Source organism: Parambassis ranga, chromosome 5 (assembly GCF_900634625.1).
Source record: "Parambassis ranga chromosome 5, fParRan2.1, whole genome shotgun sequence".
Classification (NCBI taxonomy): domain Eukaryota; kingdom Metazoa; phylum Chordata; class Actinopteri; family Ambassidae; genus Parambassis; species Parambassis ranga.
Window position 1 is genome coordinate 20,642,900 of NC_041026.1, and position 20,938 is coordinate 20,663,837.

The following is a 20,938-nucleotide window of genomic DNA, read 5'->3' on the forward strand; positions in this document are numbered from 1 at the left end:
AACAATAGCAAACAGTACTGAATGTAAAACCTGTACAAAATAATTTGCCTTTTACATAAAAAATGAATCTAAACTTTTAACTGCAGGCGCAGTATACAATGGTGTGGGAATAGGTGTTTCCACCCACTACCACACCACTCCTACACCTGCTGTGTAAAACACTGTGGGTGGAGTGGGCTCAACTTTAGTGACAAAAATCCCTCCATGAAAAGAGACAGAGTGTGTGAATGGTAGAGGAAAAGACAGAAGCAGACAGGAAGTGCCTGTAGTTGAGTTACATAAAGGTTGTCCAAAGCTCTGCAGCTTGACTTGCACAGTGCACGGCATCCTCCAATATTACTCTCCATCCCCCTGCCTCTACGGTTTCAGTCACATCCTTTTATCATTGTGATCTGTTCATTTTGCCTTCTCCTATGTGATCCTCTGCTTCCTCTCTCCATCATTTTCTCAGACGGCATCTTGTGTCAGCAACTTCCCTTCCCTTCCTTTCCCTTTCCTACCATCTTGCGTGAGCCGAGTCATGGGGTGGGGGCACCCGGAGGGAGTATGCTCTAAAACACACACGGACACACACAATCCCTGGCACCCACAGTGCTTTAATTGGTCCAGATTGACTGTGGACTTTCTGCCAGGGCAGTGGGTGCATTGTAGCATGTGCAGTACACACACACACACACTTTACACATTAACAGGCTTTAATATATCTTTCCTTTTATAAAACAGTATGCCTCCTGCTTATAAGCAACTGAACATATTGAATAGTCAGGGGAAGCAGACTGGATGAAACAGTAATATAATATTTAATGGAGCCTTTTTATATTTTTAGATTACTTTTATGAAGTTGCAATATTGATGACCAAGTGTGTATTCAGTGGAAGCACTGTGCTGTTTTGGTGTAATATACCTGCAGTTTTAACATCCATCCATCATACAACGTGTTATAAATGAACAGTTAATGCAACACAACTGCACTTGCTCTTGATTGGCAAACCTCCATAAACAGCTGCTTAAATCCTTCTAGTCTGGCTGATTTAGAGCATTTGAACTGACACACCCGGGGGAATTCCTTCACAGCTCTGCAAGCAGGAGATTATCCTTTATTTTCATTCATTAAGATAACTAAGCATACTGTTTTATCCAGACATTTGTGAATACTAAAGATGGAAAAACCTTTTAAAGAGCTTCAATTAACAGGCATTTATTATTACTAAATGTGTGTAAGTGCGTGTTTAAGTGTGTGTGTGTATGCCAGGTCAGCACATTGATTCCATCTTCATTAAGTTATTTTTATTTTTGTCATTTACCAGAATTTACTTTTCCTTCCCTTCCTGATACAAATGACATTCCATCCCTGTGGTATATAATTATCACACACACACCCATTGACACACACATACGAACACACACTCCACACACAGCTGCCCGCTGGGAATTCACCACAGATCTAGCTGGCGCTTGTTTAATGCTGACCCGACAGAATATACATGTACGTTCGTCCCTCCAGTGTTCCCCTTCTCAACCTGAAGGCACAGCGCCAATGAGGCCCACAGTCAGTCAGCCATATCTACAATGTACTGTTCCAGTTATAGATCCTGCAGTCCTCCTGTCTGTCCTTATACCTACTAAACATTTTTGGCTGTCTGTCTGTCCATATATGCTTTGTGTGTGTGTGTGTTCACGTGCAGACTCAGGGGTTTGTTTTTCACCACACCTCTCAAAGCCCTGCAAATTCTATCTCCATGGAAACAGAAGGGGGGGGGCATGATGTTTACTTCCTGACACCTTATGTCCCATAGGACACTAACTATCAGCAACTCAGTGTGTGTGTGTGTCTGTGTGTGTACTTTGGCATGTAAAGCCTCAACCTGTGTGTTAGTGGGTCCGGCTGAAAAGCTGTGTAGGGAAGCCATGTTTATTAGGGGCCAGAAAAAAACAACAAATAATAGAAAGCCAGTTGGTGTTGACAGGTAAATTATTCTAATTGACTGTCTGGTAGTTTGAAGAGCAAACATATGCCCACCAATTCCTACTAGTCAAGTCGCACACTCTCAGACTGCAAGTCAAATGTTGGAGTTGACCCCAAAGCGAATCCATCCACACAGAAGCCCATTCTCTATAGATAATTTCAGTTTCAATTGGTTGTTGGTCACAGCTACGCAGAGGGCTCCGAAGGTGCACAACACCGGTTCAGAACTTCGACACAATTCACTACGAGACTAAACATGCTTCTGCATACAGCCTGCTATCAGAGAGCGTCTGTACAAGTGAAGTTCTCCAAAACTATACGGAGCCCCTCCTTACATGATAAAAACAGAAAAACTGTGGCCACGAATTATTTATAACGTACGCACGAAATATTGTTATTATTAATTGTAGTATAGAAGCCCTATTGGAATTCATAGACGCGGTGCATGGGAGCGGGCTGCCCGGCCAGAGAGAAACCTCCCCGTGCAGCATTGAGTGTCCCTCTCTGGGGAACGTGCCGGAGTACTGGGGGGCTCCAGGAGCTCATTGCTCCCTGCTGCACGGGGAGGCTGCGTCCTGGCCGGCAGCCTGCTCGGGCCTTTTTACCGGCGGCTGGATAAAAGCAACTCCCCAGAAATGCGAACATGCAACTTAGTTTGTGTCGTGTGAGCAGAGTGTCTGTTATAAGCTGTGATGTTTTACTGGAGCAGCAGAGCAGTCCGTCTTTGCTTGTTAACGTTCTCTGTTGTTAAACTGTCAGCTGTACAGAGAAGCGGCACTTCTCTCAAAAAGACTCCGTCATTCAGTACGCATCTGTCGTAAGGCACGTCATCACGTTTTTACGTCTCGTTGCCATGCACTGCAAACCTGTGTAAACATTAAATTACCAGACCCTTTGAGATCAGCACTACATGACTCCCACCTGGTCTACCTGACATTTTACTGATGTCTGCTGCTCCTTAACCAGACCTGCCACACATGGTCAGATCTCACCTGCACAGTAGAGTCAATAACTTGCCTGTTGCTCTGTTATCACAACCACACAGTGTCTGAATGTTTTAAATTTATGCTAGAAATTCAGATAACATTTTCTGATCTGTTCATCTGAATGCTAAGATGTTATTTTGTTTGCTGTGTAAGATGTAACATATTACAAAACAGCATACACAGTTTTTATTGTTTAAAATAATGACATCGGGGACTGTTGGCCCTCGGAGAGTTTCGCATTATCGAATCTGGCCCTCCCCGAAAAAAGTTTGGCCACCCCTGGTCTAGTGGACTCGCTGCGACAGCAGCCGAAAATGATGACAGGGCACTGAGAACATTTTTACTTGTAAAATGTTTTTAATGCTTTTTAATTTGGCTGGTGCTGATTAATGTGGATTTTTCTCTGTTAACCTTTATTCAACCAGAAAGATAGATCGATAGATTGAGATTAAAATTCTCTTTTTACACGAACATAAAATAAAGAGTAACATGATTATGAATAAAAACTATTTAATTTTATTGTTTGATTCATTAGTTAGTTAATAGTTAATTCACAGTGAAGATGACAGAAATGTTCGTAAAACAAGTTCATATAGAAACACAGCCAGAAAAAAATAGGAAGTCAGTAGTTTAGAAAAAAAGAGACGAGAGAGAAGAGAGTTTCAACTTAGATCTGTTGGATTCATTAAACAGCCGTGGGCTCTGCATCCTTACCTACCACACCCCAGTGTTGCCATGGATATTAGGTCTTAGCAGCACAGCTGTGTGTGAGTGTGTGTGTGTTTAGAGGTATGCCAGGATGACATCATACAGTAGCTTGCAGAGAAGGTCTACTGCAGGCACATGGCATCTACAATATTTATAGACCCCCAGAACAGATGAGCTCACTCAGTCACTCAGTGTGACTGGCTTCACTTCATACACACACACACACACAAGCCAAAGAAGTGGCAGAGAAGTTACTCACGCAATCTGTGCCACACCCACTCCCATGTATTTTGTCCTCTCGCCTCCATTTTTTTCGCACAATGGCCTTAAATAGTTCACTGCCAAGAAGTTGACCGCACATACATCACAATAGATAATTATTAAAGTGAAATTGGAATGACCCTGAGACAGTTCAGGATTAAATATGTGCTAAATTAAAGATGCTGTGGCATAAAAAAGCATCTGTATTCTCAGGAAAAATGAGCTGCCACTGTGTGAGTCATAAGTAAAGGGAATGGTACTTTGTGGGGGATTAAACTGGTGGGAAAATAAGGAGCTGCTACAGTAACTGCACACAAAAACAGAGTATAGACCTACACACACTGGGACCCTGCTCCCCTACAAATGTGTATCACACACGATTTAAATCCTCACATCCGAAATGAATAGAATCACTTTTTAGTAGGGCAAATAATGTATATAATGTATATGTAACAGGAATGTATCTAGAGTGACCACTGTGTGTGTGTAAGTGACTGAGTGAAAGGAGCATGTGAGCTTAAATTACAAGTCTTTTTTCTCTCTCCAGAAAGAAAAATCACATTTCATAAATAAAATATCTGGGACGTTGTGATGGATGCACACAGACACACACAAACACACACACACACATACACATGGCCTGTAATGCTTCATACCATGGCTGTCACAGAACAGACCAGATTAGAGGCGAATCATTTTTAGAGAGCTGTTTGCTGCAGCTTCTTCTCAGTGTGTGTGTGTTTGTGTGCGTGTGTGTTCATACTATTAAGCCACTGGTAGTGCTGTACATGTCCTGCTGACCAGAGCTCTGTAGAACCAGGACAAATGTCCACTAAATGCAGTCTCAACGCGAAATTCAGCTTAAGCAAATAATCTGTTTTATTTTACATCAAACAATGTTACAAGTATATTGACCCTGGACAGGTCATCAGTCCATCACAGGGCTGCCAACATATCAACATCAGAATATTTTTCAAAAAATATTGGCCACAAAATTCCAATATCACTCAGGTTCTTGAAATTAAGCGAATGGAAAATTTTCCCGATCCAACATATCACTACAAAAACATCCACCTGCAACCTTCTATTGTGGCCTCCTGAAGTCCAGATACCTTGCTTGAAGTGATTGATGTAATAAGTTTTACAAAAGAACCACAAAGACATGACTACAAACTTCATAAACAGTTTGTGTGCACTAATTTTGTTCATTAAGTGTTCAGTAAATGTTAATCTAAGCGTGTGTGGGGCAGACATAACTATATATACAGTATATTCAGTTAAACTTAGAAAAAAAGGGTAAAAAAAATGGTGATCTGAGATGGTGATGACACACACACACACACACACACAGTGGTGTAGAGTTACATCCTGCCACTGCAGTTTGCTCTCTGTGAAGGACAAGAACAGCATTCCTGACCTCCACAAACACACCTAGGCTGCTCATTACTTACAGCCATTTTTAGCTGCCTGAAGGATCAGGGAAAAGAGGAGATTATTGAAAATTATTCTGGACGTATACCCTTGGAGCAGTTTATTTACTCTGAATATGAGTATTAATATTAATACAGCTGTGTTTGATGCACCTCCTGCTTTCCTCCAGAACCGTGATACACTTTCATCTGCAAAAACAGAGCAGCTGGGACGGACTGAGTGTGTGTTTGTGTGGTCTCTGGAGTAAATGTGTGTTTGTGTATTTTTCAGGGAAGGAGTCGGTGTGTTTGTGTGTGTTAAAGTAGGAGTTTATAAAACTAAGTTGGGCTTGTACAAAGCTTGTTAACAGTGTCTTTATCTTGTTAAGAGGTGCGTATAGCCTATTTCATTAAAAAATATAGAATATGATGTTTTTATATAATCAATGTGGGACAAATTGAAAGAGAAGAACAATTTCCCATTTCTGGGACAGCCTAGATACTGCAGTCCTGCATGTAGAGTTGAGTTAGGAATGTGGTGTAGCCTACATACAAACACTGTTTGCAATGATTGTGTGTAATAGTCTTCCCTCTGGGCTGGCCAGGAGATTAAGGGGGGCAAGGTGAAGGAGAGATGGAGAGCGCTAAGCCATGCACTCTGACTGAATGATGAGGACAGCAGGAGAGAGACAGGGCTGACACACAGGCAGGAGGGAGGAGGTGACAGAAGAGACTGAAAAAAAAACTATTGAGAGTAGCAGGACTCCTGCTACTCTCATTTGTTTTCCATTCTCATGGTCGTCTTGGAGGATCAAGAGAATGAAGTGAGGAGGAAGAAGAAAAGGATAAATCTTCAGCGTGACATGTAACGCAGGGAAACAGCAGTGTGTGTGTCCTCTGTCTTCCACACTTTTACAGTCACAATTTAAAGTGCTAATATTTCTCTTTCATAAGCCAGATGATCTAGTTTCAGCTCAAAATATTACAAGTCCTTAGTCGGCAACGTCTGTATATCCCTGTTGGAAAATGACAGTGTCTAAAGCTGTGAATGCAACCATTGATATCTGTGCAGAAATGAGGCAGGAGGACTAATATAGCTAAAATACAGGTAACCATACAACATGCCAGGGTGGGGTTATGACATCATACAGGGCTTGGATATATATTTGTTCTGATCAAAGAAAAAGGCAGGTTTTCAGTTTAAATATCTATTTTGTGTCAGTATGCAGTTTTAGATAAGCAGTCAGTTTGGTTTGTAGGGAGTTAATTGGCACTCTCATACGTCCAGTCAGCGTTAAGTTGGTTAGCTTAGCCTAATATAAAGACTGGAAGCAAAGCAGATTTTTCTATCTGCCCACTTAATCTGCAAGTTAAATTCTGTGATTAACATGCTGCACTGAAACTGACAGGTGGACAGCAGAGAGAAGGTCCCACTTAAAAAGCAGAACAGGTTAAGTACTGCCAAGCTAGCTGTTTCCCAATCCATGCTACAAGCTGGGTTTCAGATATACCAGATATAAGACGCCATTTTTTACAAACATCAACCAGATTATTTGCATAATATAGTGTTTTTATACATACAATGCATACAGTGTTATCTTAGTTCTGCTTCTGTAACAGTGACATTACATGTCAACCAGAGTACAGTAATAATACTGAGGTTCAACCAGCATTTTCAAAGACTTATGGAAAGGGACTATTAAGGTTTATTTTGGTATCAGATTCCACATGTGAGTGTTGTTCTCTTCTTAAACCAAAGCTTTATGGTTTTTTATGTGTTTGTATTTGTGCATGATGTAGATGTTCTGTGATCGAACATGATGGTTTCTTCTGCTCCATGCTACAGTATGTTACTGTGTAAAATGGCTGCTCTCCTTCGAGGGAAGGTTCAGCAGAGATTAGCTACGCTTGAAAAAAGTAAGGAAGAGGAAGGAGCAGAGGAAGAGAGAAGAAGAGCAAAAGAAGAAAAAGGGTTGAGGGAGCCAACACAGAGAAGCTGGAGTGTGAAAGAAGCAATCAACTGCAGTTAGGCAACAGCCAGAGAAGAGCAGCTGAGGTAAAAGAAGAGACAGAAAATTGCAAGAGGCTGTCAGATAATAAAAAGTCAGAGGTCTCAAACTTCTGTGAATTCTGCTGCAGAAAATACTCTTTCGAATGTGTCAAGTTTTTTGTGTTTTGTCAGTGCTGCTGATGTGCATGCGCGCCTTGTACTTGTGTTTGTTTTTGCCTGTTCCTGAGTCTTAGTCTCTGACAGTAAATCCCAGGTTCTGCTGAGCCTGTCTCCCACTGATGTCAAGGAGAAGTTATCAGCATACATGAGTTATTGCTGGCTTTTGTTGTCACTTTTGATTCCCTGCTTCTCCTTATTCTTATGGACATAAATAACTTGGTAATCTGGTCTCCTTAAACAGCTTGTTCCTGAGTATTGGCTTCTTACTGTTTTATGTGAGTACCTTTTGCTGCCAGTAGGGGTCTCTGTCTTTCCACTCACCCAGACATCAATGTTGACCAGTGTGTTTGGCTACTCCAAAAACTCTGACGCTTGAGCCTGCAGCGAGCTGCTGTCTGCTAATGGTGGAAGTCACCACAATCATTAAAGGATGTTTTGATGTGTATCTTTCTCACTGAGTCATCCTCTGCTCTCTCTTTCTCTACTGTGAACCCCTGTTTCCTTGACAACCAAGTGCAAGCAAGTAGACCTGTAGACAGGAACCATTTTCTCATCTTTTTCTGCTTTCATGCACCCAGAGGTTATTATTATAAATATGGATTTTAAAATATACTTTATAAAGCAAAAAGTAGTGTATTCTACAGTAATGTAGTGCTGGAATAAAGGAAGGTCCTTAGAGGAAACTTAGTGCTAAGTTCTTTTACCTATCCTGTCCTGAAAAAGTCCCACATTTTTTATTTGTTTTTTGTATTTTTTTATTTTATATTATTTTATTTTTAATTTAATGTATTTATTTTTATTGTTTTATTTATGTATTCATTTATTTTGATTTATTTTTTTTATTGTATTTTTATTTTATTTTATTTTTATTTTTTTGGAGGGGGGGGGTTCTACACTTACCCAGAACATGAACGTGATAGCATCCTTCAAACTAACGTGCTACAAAACATTTTCGGTTATCATTTTTCATGTCATAACCCTGGATTATTCAGGTGACCTCACTGGAATAATTTTCTTGGACATGACAGTCCTTTTACAAACACACAGAACATATTGGATGAGTGCTCTAAGACACCGTAGAGTGCCCCTTTGGTAATTATCCCACCTACTGTAGATGGCAAAAAGCTCTGTAAATATCAATATTTTATGATGCAATGCTCACTGAAGTGTGAGCAAATGATGTAGAATGAAGACATTTTCTACATTCCAGTAATCAGGTGAGTTTCAAAGGAGGTCCTTGAAAAAAACTAGTAAAAAAAAAAAGTGTGATGATTAAGCATATTTAATACTGTATTCCAGCACCAGAAGGGGTTTCAGACTCTAGCCAAGTGCATGCACTGTGAAATTCTCCCGAGAAAGAGGGGACGAAGCAGGCTACCATTTATAAATAGAAAGAATCAGCACGCACAATGTCACGCTGGAGGAAAATGGGTCTCTTGAATTTGTGTTGAGTAAGCAGTGACTGGAGTTTTTATTAGGAGGAAATAGAGCGTTTAATTTCATGCTAATTCTTGGCATTAGAAGCAAATTTGAGTTAAAAAACTGTCTTGAACAAAGTGCCAGTCCATGTGCACATGGGTGTGTGTGAGCAAAGAAGGACAGGTGGCCAGAGCCCAGAGTCCTTTTCTAAAACCGTGTCCTTCTTCCTCCATCAGCTGATCACCTCGAGCGGCTCCGTCTCCTCCTCCTCCCCCCATCCTCATCACTTCTGTCTCTGATCACCATAAAGCATGTTTACCTCGACCCGGCTTCCCCCTCTCTCCTGCTTGTCTCTGTTTATCCTTCTCTCTCCCCTCTCTCTCTCCCTCTCTCTCTCCTTTCCCTTCCTTCCTGCTGTCTCTCATCCCAGGCTGTAGTTAGAGCAGGCTGATGAGCGCAGTAGAGTTGTCCCAGTAAAGGACAGAGGAGCAGCAGAGGGGTCTCACTACTCTCATTGTCGACCAGGACTCAGAGGAGTTATCCCTCTTTTCCAGCATCCTCACCCTCTTTACCTACCTCAGTCTATTTCTGTCTTTCTTTTTATGGGGTGTCCATTTAAAGGATCTGATATGTTTAGCTGTCACCATGAACCCAACAGTCAAGATCCACCTTCAGAATGGGACCCACTTTAACACCTACATGTACCAGGTAGGGACTCAGCGCCCGTACAGTGTGTGGATATTAGCAGTGAAGGATTGTCTCCAGCTCAGACATCTCTCTCTCTCTCTCTCTCTCTCTCTCTGCGGTTTCCACATGTCCTTGCCTGAGTATTGATTTCAGTGCTGATGACTCTTTTCTAGAACTGAGATATGGCCTCCTCTCCACCTTTTCCTCCTCCTTCCTTTCACCACTGCTCCTCATTCAGTCTGCAAAAAATGATTAATACCTCTCAGTAATGCAAATTGCATATCAGTGTAGAGATGTGGGCACACCCCCTCCAATAAGGCTTTTCTCTGGCCGATGTGGTTAGTTGCATGTTTTCAACTACCATTGTTCAAGAAGATAATAGAGATAAATATCTGTCATGCACTGATTGGGAATTCTCTCTTTCTCTGTGATGGCTGTGCATGCTTGACTTAGCGTATGCTTATTACCGCACGCGTGTCAGAGTCTGACTCTACTGATGCGCAACAAAACCTCTTTGTGCTTCTCCTTTCATCCGAACAGAGGAAGTATTCCCCTCTCATCCTTCCTCTTTCTTTGTCTACCTTCTTTCTTTTTTATTTCTTTTGGTGCAGGTTTTTTGTTGCTTTGATGAAGATGTAAGATACATGAATGGATGCTATTCTAGAGATCAGACCTGCAGTGTGCACAGAAAGTTGGAAAAGTTGCCACCTATTTGCCTGCTGAAGCTTATTAAACAATGAGAGTGATGATGTGTCAGCTCTGCACTTTACTGACAAATTAGTGTCCACTATTCAGGTTTCTTTTGCCAGGTTTCATGGTATTACAATCCTTCAAAGTCCTTTAAAAGTGCTCCAAACTTTAGATCCGCTTGTACAAAGTGGGATTTACTCAGTTGTATTTACACCGAGCATATTTAGAGGAGTCCAGAACAGCACAGCTCCTTGGCATGATCTGTAATGTGCTTCAGTGAGGCTGATTTTTTTCATACCCAATGAATCCATCCTAGTATTATTAAAAAGTGAATGTTTTTTATTGACTTTCTAAACACTACAAGGAGAACTTTCAGGTAAAGTTTTCAGCTGTAGTTGTTCTGCCAGAGCATCAGTCAGAGTGCAGATCTGTCAGGTGCTGCAGTCAGCTGCTCCTGCTGCTGTCACACAAACTGTCTCTGCGGCTTTGTGCATGCTTGTGTTTCATTGCGCGGATGTGCGCGGATGTGTGACATCTGCATTCGTCTGATGAAACGCTCATGCAAAGTTTGTCTGCTGCTTAAACACTTTCCTAATGAGCCGTTGCCATGGCGTTGGCAGCCGTGTGAAGGGTGGCGTCATGGCAACAGATTAATCGCTGCCTACTCAGGGCCAACGCCCAGGCAAGGTGTTGGTGTTGGAGACGTGTGCCACCAGTTATTGTATGTGTATATGTGTAGGTGAAGATTAGTGGGAGGAAGGTCGAGTCCACCTCTCTGCTGCTCACCACCTCGCTCTCTGCAGTGGTGAAGAGTTACAGAGCTGTGATATCTGACTCTCCCTGGGGACTCACTCATTCTCTAAGCCCCTGACCCTGCATTCATCTTCAGCGTGACACTCCTTAGTGAATTACCACACTTTACACCAGAGTTCATTTAGTTCACTTTGGTGTGAAAGACATTCAGTCGTTTACACTCTCTGGTCTTATCTTTCATTTGATTGATGGAATTAGTTTCTGGTTCTGTACTTGCTTACTTCAGTGATCTCTGTATTACTGACTATGTTGGACAACAGATGCAAAAGCCAAACCTTTATGACAGCAGTGAGGGAATGATTGATTAGATTTGTATTCGTAAAAACTCATCCACTCATCTTTTGCCGTTATTCTTACGCAGACAACTCTTCAATGCTGCATTTGATTTTGTTGTTCTGCTTCTTAGAGATGCAAAATATTATCTGACTGCCGCTGATGTGCACTTGTGCTGTAAACATCCTCAGATTAGCATAAATGATATCACATAACACAACCCTATCTTGTGAATCATATGATGTGTGAACGCATTTAGCAGCCATGTTTACAGATTCAGTCTCTCCTTTTCTTGCTTAGTCATGTTTTCCTCTTTTCCTGGAAGCACTGCTTGACCTCACTGTTCATAATAATTTATTATTTGCTTTGGCTTCAGTCTTCTGTCTTATTAATCTAGTCACACATTTTAGAACTTTATAGACAGCACAGGCTCTTTATTTCAGTCTCGTATTTTAAAGATCTGGAAAATGAAGCGTGGCACTTTTGTTGCCCTCTCTTTCTCCCTCATTCTTTGTTAGTTCTAGTTTGCTTGCTGAAAGTTACTTTGTTTGTGAAGATATAAAAGTTTGTATAAATTGTTTTATAAGAGGACAATGTTTAAATTAAGTTTAATTAGGCTCATTATACAATATGCATGTTTACTTTTTATACATTTTTTGGATGGAGTATTGGGCAATAAATTATAGTATTCTCAGGAAGATATTCAATATATTCCCCATTTTACTTTAACAGGTTATGCAGTTACCATTCTAAGAAGCTTTTGAATTTAATTGATGCCTTCATGTAAAAATCATTACAGTCAGTTGAGGAGGTGCGCTGAAGCTTCCAGTGTTAACAGCAATATGCAGAGCAGCCATTTAAGATTACTCAAGAGGAGAGGGTCACGGGGGCTGAAGTCTACTGGTAATATTGAAGGATGGTGTCAAAATAAGGACCTAAACTTAAATGCAGCAAACACGAGGAGTACAGAATGATCACAAAGCAGTGAGCACAGACAAATGACTGACAAGAGGACGCACAGCACTATAAATCCACAGGCACTCGGGTGAAACTAATGAAGGTGGGGCAGGCAATCAAAAAGAAGGAGACAAAGAACGAAAAGAAGTAAAATGAGATGTAACGTTTTTTAACAAAAGGCAACAAAAGACCGATTTAAGTATTGATGAGCTTTTAGTTAAAGGATCAAAAGCCCATTTCCTTTTATAAAAGACAGAGAGAGACCTGTACAACATGGTCCCTTTCCTCTGCTGCATGTGACCCGAGTGAAAGTATAGTGGCACGTATCTGTCACGATCAAGTCCTCAGATCTCACTGTCACAGCTGTCAACAGCTGTTCTGCTGATTAACAAACAGGAAGTAACTGATTTTCAGATCACTTCTGATGACTGCTTTGGCACCTGCCTCTCATGTACTCCCACTTCACTAGCTGTCAGTTTAGGGAATCTGCATTGGAGCCTAGACTCTTACTGCATAAATGCTATTTGTTATAAGATAAGGGACAAGGGAATGAAAAATGTTCAACATTAAGTGTTTTTTACTACAAAATCCCACAATGCAGTGCTTTGCCTCTGCTCCTGAGGTGATGGATATCTAGACGCTCAGTTTACTGCTTACTACAGCATTGACTTTACACCCTTCATATCCTTTATCATGCAGTGAATGAGCAACTGAGGGGGCGGCCGCAGATACAGTTCAGGTGTGTGGTGTAGGTTAACTCTCTATAGGACTGACCTGTGCACACTGCACCACAGGAGGGTAACCACACTTACATTTTTTGGACTGTGCATGAAAGACTGAATGCACAATTTTTATCTGCCTGTTCTCCAATCTTTTCTCTCTCTCTCTCTCTATACACACACACACACACACACACAGACTGTATTTCATCCTTTAATCCCAAACTGCTTAAGGAAGGGAAAGGGGAGAAATCCTTTTACAATGTCGAGGCTCAGCAGTGTTTGGTAACCATTTGCTATCTTACATTGTGGTTGGAGGCAGCGGTGTTCCTCCCAGAACCTTCTCTCCGCTCTGTATGATATGCTCTCTGACAGATGTCGAGGCTGTTGTCAGTGAGCCACGTCCATGTCTGAGCGTTGTGTGAAGTTTAATGAAAAAAAAAACATCCTGGGATTTTTCAAAGCCAACATGTTTTGGAGGGGTTGGGACTGCATGTAAAATAAAGGACAAACGGCAGATGAAGCTGTCAGAAGTAAGGACAGCCCTTCATGAGAAATTAAACAGAAGGGTTTTTGTCTAGACAGTGATGTGTTATAGTTTAAATATATAACGCGAGTCTGTTCTGAACACTTATTCATACCTGGATTTGTTCTTCGTGGTATTTTCGTTGTGTTTTGTTCTTAGTGCTGAAGCTTGAGAGATGCAGAGAGCTCTTAAAAGGCAGAGGGATGAAGGGATGAAGAGATGAACTAGAGAACGTGAGAGGTGGCCTGCTGAGCCCTTTTTGCCATGATTGAAAGAGACCGTGAGCTCTAACATCTGTTGGTGGATTTGGGCTGAGCTCCTGTCTATTGATGCACCCCTGTGGAATAAGAGAAAGTAAAATGAACAAGCTGACCCATTTTTCCTCCAGTTGCTCCTTTCCTCTCTCTTCCCTATTCAGTTGCTCCCTCACTGCTTCACAATGTTTTTTTCTCCACATGATAGGCAGGGTCAGTAGAAATGCTGAAATCGATAAGATTGTTGTGTTTCTTTCTGTCTGTGTGGGGTTACTTTTCTCTGTGTGGATTTTGTAATTTTCAACAACTCACTCAGTCTTTGGTGTGCACCTGTCCTGTTTGATGCAATGTGGGATGAAGACCCAGCACAGCTGACAAGACAAACATTAAGAGCACAGAGCAAAATTAGAGTTTCTCTGATGACATTCAGACTGAAATCTGATGGCAGGATTGTTTTTCTGTTAGGTATGGCAATAGTGGCATCTGCAGGTAGAAAATGTTCAGGTGTAAAAGGGCTGGTTTACAGAATGACAGCTGTCAGGGTCATCCCTCTTTTGTATTAGCTTGATATTCAGAACCTTTTTCAGTCAGAGCCAAGAGCCTGTCCACTTCATACTAATAACGTTGTACCAGAATCTGGCTGCAATTCACAAAGAGGCACAAAGAGATTATTTTCAAGAAGTTAAAATAATGAAGCTAAACCACTAAAATAAGTATTTACATGTGCTTCCAGCCAAAGGGCCCACATTTTATTTTAGCTTTGGCAAGCATAGCACAGACTGAAACTGAAATGAAAAAAAGATAAGTGTCCTCTCATCCTCTCTTACACAGGGAGTGATTCTGCCTATTAAAAAGTCGCCTTCTGCTAACAGAAGCTGTGTGGTCAGTGGAGATTATGACCTGCGACAAGATCCTCCTCAGATCAGGCTGCCACCACAGAATTTCTGTAGGAGTTCTGCTGCTGCTCAATTGTTTGCAATCCAAATGGTGAATTCTATGATGTCTTGTATAGTAAAAGTGTAGCTATTGTCTCAACCCGTTACATTCATCCCATTCATTAGAGAGTATGTCACAATGCATTGAATTAAGACTCGGGGTTGTCTCTTATACACTGTCTCTTATACGCTGTCACTGTGCCCTTCTCATCTGAGGCTCATTTTCTTTGCTGCAGTTTAATGGTGCCGTGATTTCAGCTTTAAGGGAGAGTCTCTCAATCTGAGTTTGGGTCATTAGTAGGAAATGCGAGACCAAGAGTGCAGTGTCATAGCTGCAGGGAGCTCCAGCACTTTATGTTTGTGTGAGTGTGTGTGAGACATGCAGAGAGAGACTAAGCCTCTGGGTATTGGTTTGGACCAAATCCAAACTTACAGGAAATGCCAACAAAGCACAAAGTGATGTTCAAACAACATGCACACACAGATACACATTCTCACACAGATATACTCACTTCAGTAAATAAACAGCTACACAATCTTTGCTCCAGCACAATCAAACATGGGAAAATACTAAAAGTCAACTTCCACTGTCAGTGGCTGGCTCTCTGTTGTGTAGTGTAACACAATATCAAGTGTTAATCTACTGAATGGCCAGAAAGTATAGCAAAGGAAATTAGACATTGTCGCTATGAGATCAGAAAACGCCCTCCGACATGCAATTTGTGCACCGATAGCATAATATATTACCGTATATAATATATTATAGTAATAATAATAGGACAAAGTCCTTTTCTTCTAATGAACTGATGAAACAAGGACCAGTTCACAATTTATCCAAGAAGACCTTGTAGCCCTGGACCTGATCAGCTGAAGACAGAATGTCAGAATTTGCAGTGACATTTTAGTGTTGCCTTGCAATAACAAAAAGGATCGACTGATTCAGTGACAGGCCTACAACCATTTGATTTGATGTATTTTACCATTAGTGTTTTTGCCTGTGATAAAGTAGGCTAAATATACCATTTGACTGCTGTCATGTAAAGGACTTGTTCACCCCAAAATGAAAAACTGCTGAGTGAAACATCATTTAAGTTTATCTACTGTGAAAATCAAACAGGCGGCACAAAAGCACTGTGCTTCCACTACAGTCTACTCTAAAACTATTAAAGTTAATGGAACTGTTTACTGTATATGGGCATAAAATATCCATCAAATCTGCAAGAGGTGGTGGTTTGTGAAGTGTAAAGAGGGGGTGTGCCTATCCTTTGGGAGAAGGCGATGATGAAACATAAAGCACTGCTCCTTAGTAATTATATATATATACACTCAACAAAAATATAAATGCAACACTTTTGTTTTTGCTCCCATGTTTCATGAGATGGACTTGAAGATCTAAACTTCATTCCAGATACACAATATTACCATTCCTCTCACATTGTTCACAAATCTGTCTAAATGTGTGATAGTGAGCACTTCTGCTTTGCTGAGATAATCCATCCCACCTCACAGGTGTGCCACATCAAGATGCTGATCTGACATCATGATTAGTGCACAGGTGTACCTCAAACTGCTCACAATAAAAGGCCACCCTGAAATGTGCAGTTTTGTCTCACAGCAAAATGCCACAGATGCCACAAGCATTGAGGGAGCGTGCAATTGGCATGCTGACAGCAGGAATGTCAACCAGATCTGTTGCTCGTGCATTGAATGTTCATTTCTCCACCATAAGCCGTCTCCAAAGGCGTTTCAGAGAATATGGCAGTACATCCAACCGGCCTCACAACCGCAGACCACGAGTAACCACACCAGCCCAGGACCTCCACATCCAGCAGGTTCACCTCCGAGATCGTCTGAGACCAGCCACTCAGACAGCTGCTGAAACAATTGGTTTGCATAACCAAACAATTTCTGCACAAACTGTCAGAAACCGTCTCAGGGAAGCTCAACTGCATGCTCGTCGTCCTCATCGGGGTCTTAACCTGACTCCAGATCGTCGCCATAACAGACTTGAGTGGGCAAATGCTCACATTCGATGGCGTCTAGCACGTTGGAGAGGTGTGCTAGACGGATGAATGGATTCTTCACGGATGAATCTCGGTTTACATTGTTCAGGGCAGATGGCAGACAGCGTGTGTGGCGTCGTGTGGGTGAGCGCTTTGCTGATGTCAATGTTGTGGATCGAGTGTTGTGGATCGAGTGGTGGGGTCATGGTATGGGCAGGCATCTGTTATGGACGAAGAACACAGGTGCATTTTATTGATGGCATTTTGAATGCACAGAGATACCGTGATGAGATTCACTGTTCATTGTTGTGCCATACATCCATGAACATCACCTCATGCACGGCCCCATGTTGCAAGGATCTGTACACAATTCTTGGAAGCTGAAAATGTCCCAGTTCTTGCATGGCCAGCATACTCACCGGACATGTCACCCATTGAACATGTTTGGGATGTGCTTGACCGGCGTATACGACAGCGTGCACCAGTTCCCACTAATATCCAGCAACTTCGCACAGCCATTGAAGAGGAGTGGACCAACATTCCACAGGCCACAATAGACAATCTGATAAACTCTATGTGAAGAAGATGTGTTGCACTGCATGAGGCAAATGGTGGTCACACCAGATACTGACTGGTTCTGAGTCCCCAGACCGCCAATAAAGCAGAAACAAAATGCACATTTCAGGGTGGCCTTTTATTGTGGGCAGTTTGAGGTACACCTGTGCACTAATCATGATGTCATGATGTCAGCATCTTGATGTGGCACACCTGTGAGGTGGGATGGATTATCTCAGCAAAGCAGAAGTGCTCACTATCACACATTTAGACAGATTTGTGAACAATGTTTGAGAGGAATGGTAATATTGTGTATCTGGAATGAAGTTTAGATCTTCAAGTCCATCTCATGAAACATGGGAGCAAAAACAAAAGTGTTGCGTTTATATTTTGTTGAGTGTATATATATATATATATATATATATATATATATATATATATATATATATATATATATATATATATATATATATATATATATATATATATATATGTGTGTGTGTGTGTGTGTGTGTGTGTGTGGTGTGTAAATCTTGCTGCCTGTGTGCAGTCAAAATGTACCAAAGTAGCCTTCACTAATTTAATTTAGCACTGTTGGAAAGATTTCTTAGCATTTGGCACAGTCAAGCTTTATACTAGTGAAGTGGCTGCTTGCTATAAATTCAGTGTATAAGATGTGTTTATGTGGATGCATCCTACATGTGATGACATGTAATTTAACATTGTGGTGAAATATCAGGGGGTGGTGCTGGTGGTTGTCAAACATAAAAAGCTACTGGTGTGATCTCACAGCATTCTAGAACTATTCCTACACATTGCAAGTTTACGTGTGTGTGTGTATATATATATATTTCAATCAGGAGAGACTAGATGTTCAGATGGGAAAGAATTTATTGAAATACAGTGAATGAATGAATTAAATGTGCTTTGGCATTCTAGACCCCGATGCGATGACCGACATCCGAAGGGGGAAAGGACAGGAGATGAGGCCGCTTAGGCAGGAATCCCCCCGGGTCTAGACCTGGTGGCGGTGGTGAAGGAGCAGAAGAGCAGGGGATGAGAGGCCTTGTCCTGCTGAGGAACTGGTGGAGCTTGGGGTGGAGGAGGGTTGCCGAGATCGATCCGAAAGACAGCTGGAGAGGAGACGGGGAGATTTTTAAATGAATTGCTGAGCGGTGACTGGGCAGGAGAGGAGCGAGGGAGTTGCTCTCTATTACCCAGCTGATTAGGTGAGAGGCAGAAAAAGAGAAAAGGGGCGAGGGAGCAGGCGGGACAGGAGTGAGGAGGACGAGAGGGAAGCGGTTGGAGGGAAGTGATGAAAGAGTGGAGATAGTCTTCCTGATTGAACTTGCGCTAAGAGCTTCATATATATATATAAAATATTATAATATATATTATTATTATACATGATTTGTAAAATAATGAAAATCTTTGTGTTGTCACTGGCAGCTGGGTGTTTCGTTGTCAGAGTGATTTGTATTAGCTTTTTTCACAATACAGTAAAATATGTCATAACATTTTGAACAGAATAGTGCCTAATGTCGCCAGCAGCTGCACAGCATCAAATAAGGTAAAATATTGTAGAGCCAAAATTTTACCCATGGTTGGCACCCAGGTAGGTAGAGTGGCAGCTCTCAGATTATGTTTTTGCAGATCACCACAGTACTGTTTTGGTCTTGAGTTTTTATGAAATTTGCCCTCCTTCAGACCACCTCTTATCACAGGTGCACAGAAAATATTTCCCAGAGATCATCTCTCACACAAGAAGAGTTTTCTCTTTGGAGAAGCCGGCCCAGCCTGCCCATTATTTTAGTCTGCCCTAATGTCACCTGCTGATGAAGTGTTCCTCACACAGGTAGAAACAGAATCCAGTGCACTGCTCATTCCGGGCCACTACATGCAGGATTGTGTTTGTACCTCTGATCACACCTACATGTGTTTTGTGCTGTTTAATAAAAATATAGCACCCGTTGTGTTGATGAGCATTTAAGTATTAACCTCTGCCTGGGTGTGATGTGTGTGCTTTCTGTGTAGGAGTTTGCCACCCTGACGAAGGAGCTGAACATATGCAGGGAGCAGCTGCTGGAGAAAGAGGAGGAAATATCGGAGCTGAAAGCTGAAAGGAACAATACCAGGGTAGGTGTGTGTGAGCGTGTGTGTGTGCATATGTAAGCACGAGTGTGTAGGGATGCTGATGAAAAAAATAACACTATTTCTAAGCTTGAAATGAATATTTACTTTGGTCATGCATGCATTCAGGGTGTGTGTGTGTGTGTACATGTATGTGTGTGTCCTTTAGTTGCTGTTGGAGCACCTGGAGTGTCTGGTGTCTCGTCACGAACGCAGTCTGAGGATGACAGTGGTAAAGAGACAGGCACCCCCGCCATCTGGAGTCTCCAGTGAGGTGGAGGTCCTCAAAGCTCTGAAGTCACTGTTTGAACACCACAAAGCTCTGGATGAAAAGGTGGACTCAGACACATCTGCACACACATAAACAATGACAGTGGGCAGCTCTTACAAATAAGTGAAGGGGAAGCGGTCATCTTATTTAGTAACTTCAAAATTGGGATTTTTCCTCTCTAATTAATTCTGATTTTGTTGTTGCTTAAGGGCTTTTAATGTGAAACAGCACAAACAGAAATATTGATTATATACATATTAGCTGAAACTCAAAAGCAGCAGTGCTTATTAAAGTTTGGTTTAATAAAATGCCTTTGTCGGTACAAAAACTGGGATTAAACGGGTGTGTATTTGTCAGGTGCGTGAGAGGCTTCGGGTGGCTCTGGAGAGGGTGGCCACCCTGGAGGGACAGTTGGCAGCCACCACACAAGAGGTGAGGTGTCTGTGTGTGTATGCATTTCAATGTGTGATTATTGGTAGGTGAGAGCATCTGCTCAGTTCCTCACAGACATCTGCTGAAGCATCAGTGTCCACTGACATACACATCAAATGCCATGCAGGGTTAGAGGATCCAGCTCACACTCACACATAAAAATGGCATCAAAGAAACCATTCAATATATATATCCATGTTAAATATTCACAGTAGACAATCCCAGCAGGCAGGAAATTTAGGATTTAAAGTCAGAGCTTGTTAAACTGCACTGATCACACAGTTTTATAAGAGGAACAGACCCTCACTGAGGGGAACCCTCCGACTTCTTTCCTAACTCATATTTGTAGATGAGTAAAATATGATGGAGCTTGTTGTCTGAAGCTTGCTGGCAGCCTGAGAGCAGCCTGCTTTCCTTTGGGAGGCTGGGGTTTGTTCTTGGATTGACTAAGGGGAAATAAAATGTGTGGGTTTGTTCAGTGTTTTTCTTTTTATCTCCATTGCAGTTGAACATGGTGAGACAGAGGAAGGACAGTGACTCAGTGGAGCGAACAGATGGATCCAAACCTACATGGAAGGTCTTCCTGGCTGTGTGATTGTTTTTCTGCTCTGTGTTTTATTTGGTATCTGCCGGTAGTATTCGTCTGCCTGGCTGGTGGTGACTTGTTTTTCCTTTCTGTCTTCTTCCTCTACATTAAACACATCTCACTTATAAGTATATACAACAAAAACACATGTAACTGTGATCCTGACTTTGATCTGAGTAGTCTGCAGG

General features: G+C 41.8%; 1 protein-coding gene across 1 annotated transcript in view; it reads left to right on the forward strand.

The window, feature by feature from the left end:
* Positions 1 to 20,938, forward strand: part of ppfia4 (PTPRF interacting protein alpha 4) — a 45,703-nt gene that overhangs the window by 11,700 nt on the left and 13,065 nt on the right. Inside the window, exons 3-6 of the mRNA XM_028406078.1 lie at positions 19,366 to 19,467; positions 19,631 to 19,795; positions 20,090 to 20,164; positions 20,670 to 20,741. Of these exons, the coding sequence (XP_028261879.1) occupies positions 19,366 to 19,467; positions 19,631 to 19,795; positions 20,090 to 20,164; positions 20,670 to 20,741 (414 nt within the window). The remainder of the gene's footprint in view (positions 1 to 19,365; positions 19,468 to 19,630; positions 19,796 to 20,089; positions 20,165 to 20,669; positions 20,742 to 20,938) is intronic.